The 3,232-nt window shown below is 35.9% G+C and overlaps 1 protein-coding gene across 1 annotated transcript in view; it reads right to left on the bottom strand.

Annotated features, from left to right (window-relative positions):
* Positions 1-1,411: 1,411 nt before the first annotated feature.
* Positions 1,412-3,232, bottom strand: part of LOC107664155 (glutathione peroxidase 7-like) — a 5,882-nt gene continuing 4,061 nt past the window's right edge. The window contains exon 3 of the mRNA XM_016454613.1: positions 1,412-1,993. Within this exon, the coding sequence (XP_016310099.1) occupies positions 1,830-1,993 (164 nt within the window). The 3' untranslated portion in view covers positions 1,412-1,829. The remainder of the gene's footprint in view (positions 1,994-3,232) is intronic.

The following is a 3,232-nucleotide window of genomic DNA, read 5'->3' as shown; positions in this document are numbered from 1 at the left end:
ATTTTTTTATTATTAATTGTTAATATTTACAGTTTTTCTCAGTGGCTTTGGTGCATTTCTTAGATCAGAAATTAAATTCTCAAAACTACTTGTACAACCTCCACATCATCTAGTCACTTGTGCACTTTATAATACATTTATCTGCGGTTTCCTACATTATCAGTTGCTAATGTCATGTTGCTCAAAATGTACTATATAGTTTTCTGTGCAATAGTCTTACCCTTCAAAACATCTTAGTTCATTATATAAGTCATTAAATGCAAAATGGTTGATAGTTGTCATAACCTGTCAAGCATATTTTCTAAACATTTCTATTAGACTTTGTGTACATTTGCCATAAATTGTGCAGGGGAATCTTGACTTTCACTAATGAAGAGAATGAAGATCAGCTAATGATAAACCAGTTCTCTGAAATAGCTCAAAGGTGCATCTCATGAATCTTCAATTGGGAAGCATATACTGTATAGACAGAGGACAACACAAGAGTTACAAATTCTGACAATGGACATTCTTATTTTTTATTTTCATCTTTGTGTCCATATTTCTTTTCCCTTTTCTATATCACAATGACAATGTAAGTTTTTTTTTGGTCAGACCACTAGTAAAAGTGTAACTGGGAATTCTATCCAGTCTCTATCAATCAATATCCCACATACAGTAGTGTGTAAATTTGTACTTTTTAAATGGATATATGGTATACATAAGCATATGGCATACTGTTCAATACATAACTGTCATCCAAAATGTTGCCATAGTTTACATCCATTCGAGAATTGAGCCAAAGCAATTGAGAAAAACTGTAACAAAGTGCACTGTTATATTGACAACGTGACTAAGCATTTTGACTATCTTGTTTGTGAGCAATGACAAAAGGACTTTTCATTCTGATGGCACTGACATGTTCATTGACATAAATACTTACTTTTGAGAGATGAACTAAAGATTTTGAGTAAGTTACAGGCTTTTGCAGGTAATCCATTGTGAGGTGCTGTTTGTACCAATTGTTTTGAGAAATGCACATACTTTTTTGCAAATATTAAGTATGATTTGAGAAATGCACCAAAGCGACTGAGAAAAACTGTAAACAATAACTTTAATAACACCACTCACGTCTTCTTCAGATAAATATGAAATATTTTTTTTTACTATTAATTCTTAACATTTAAACATTAATTTTAATAACCATTTTAATTTTACATGGGCAAGCACCACTCATATTTTCTTCAGAAAAAAATATTAATATATATTAATTTTATTATGATTTTTTAATATATAAACATTAATTTTTAATAATAATTAGTTTCATACATAATTAATTTTTTTATTAGGTTTTCAGTGAATAAACAAAAAAATAAAACTTAGGAAAAAACCTTTTAATGGAGCCACTAAACTAAAATATAACAGGGTCAAAACAGATTTCAGACAGATCACAGAAACAAAAATGATAACGGGAGTATAAAAATAAACATTTCTACTCCAGAATCAGTTCATCATATTGCTCATGTTTCATTATTTTGTGTAGCTCTATTAGACATAGCATGTGGTATGTTATTAAGCATAAAGTGTTTATTATGGTTTATTAATAAAAGTGGTATTTTATTACTCAAGTTCTCAGTGCTTCTCTTTACAAACGTGGAAAGAGAACAAACTAATGCAACGAAGTTGAAGAAGTGGATGAGAGAATATAGGATCATTTAAAGTGGGTTGCGCTGGTGTAATCTCACACTTCGTGCTTTGAATAGGCCTAAATTAGCATGTGTTTCTTCAAAGAGATCTGTTTCTGAGGTCTGAGTGTCTACAGTTTTCAGAGCTGAAGAAGATTCAAAGGACTAAAGCTCTTCTTTCCTCTTAATGATCAGCTTGAGAACCATATCCGCTATCCGTGGGCGAATTTCTTTGACAGAGACATCAGGACCCCATGCGTCAACAACTTTGCCATCAGTGTCGATGAGGTACTTCCAGAAATTCCAGGTCGGCTCTTTCCTAGATGCCTCTGAAATTATAAGAGAGTGTGACGGATGAGAGTGCAACAGGTCAAATTAAAAATCCACTAGACTGTGATCTTGTGTGAAAATTAAATGCCTCCTCAAGCACTTTGCTTGTTACATCACAAAAGCATGAGACATTGCAGATGAACCATTTGTGGGCACTTGAGTGGAAACACTTGATTTGATATTTTGTATCTAATGCAATGACATGCAGACATTTCGAAGTGTGATTTTAGTGTTTAAATACTTTTTGATACCACTGTAACCCTAGCAAACAGGAAACGTTCTGGCAAGGTTCTGTCAAAGTTATGAACGCATTTTCTTCAGGTTTTTGTTAATAGAATGTTCGTTTAAAGTTATCTGGTCTTTAATAACATTCTCAAAACATCATTTCAAAAAAAGATTCAAAAGTAACGTTCCCATGCAAAATTGATAAAATGGAACATTATTTGGAACGTTCTCTCTAAGGCCTCGTTTACACTAGTGCGTTTTCGTTTTAAAACGCATAACTTTTGCTACGGTTACGCCTATCGTTTACACTACTCCGGCGTTTTCGACCCTCGAAAACAGAGACTTTTGAAAACGCTGCAGACCCCGTTTTAGTTTGAAAACTCCGGGGTTGCGTTTCAGTGTAAACGGACTGAGACCATGTCCACACGTACACGGGTATTTTTATAAACGGAGTTTTTCCTTCTTCCATTTAAAAAAAATCTCCGTCCACATGTAAACGCAAATGCATACTATGAAGCACTGTCAAGAGCATGCCAAACCAACAGGTGGCGATATAATCTCAACTGTAAAGCCATGTTGGCCAATCGGAAGCCTGAAAAAGTTTCCAGTAGGCGGCGATAACAGCGCAGGCTCCGACGTCACAAGCCAAAAACTACACGATAACACTGCAACCGGAGTTTTTGAAAATCTTCACCCTGGCAGGCGTTTTCAAAAACGTTCGGTTTCAGTGACCTGGTACTGCGTTTGCGTGTGGACGAACAGCCAAACCATGTAGAAAAAGCTGCAGTTTTAAAAATAACCGCGTTCGTGTGGACAGGGCCTGAAACTGAGACTTTCGAAAACGATGGTGTGGCTGCCCACATTCGCTCTGCATATCCTTGATGACCGTCAAGCGCATCATGCGCATTGTTGTACCCATAGATATGTATGGGTAGAATCCCCATTCCAAGCACGTAGACGTAGTGCCGATCCTAGACTTCTAGGGGCCCTGTGTCGGCAGGGGCGGGGGGGGG

The sequence above is a fragment of the Sinocyclocheilus anshuiensis genome, unplaced genomic scaffold, assembly GCF_001515605.1.
Source record: "Sinocyclocheilus anshuiensis isolate Anshui unplaced genomic scaffold, SAMN03320099.WGS_v1.1 scaffold67, whole genome shotgun sequence".
Lineage (NCBI taxonomy): Eukaryota > Metazoa > Chordata > Actinopteri > Cypriniformes > Cyprinidae > Sinocyclocheilus > Sinocyclocheilus anshuiensis.
The sequence above is the reverse complement of the archived record's forward strand: the minus strand, read 5'-3'. Positions and strand labels throughout refer to the sequence as shown.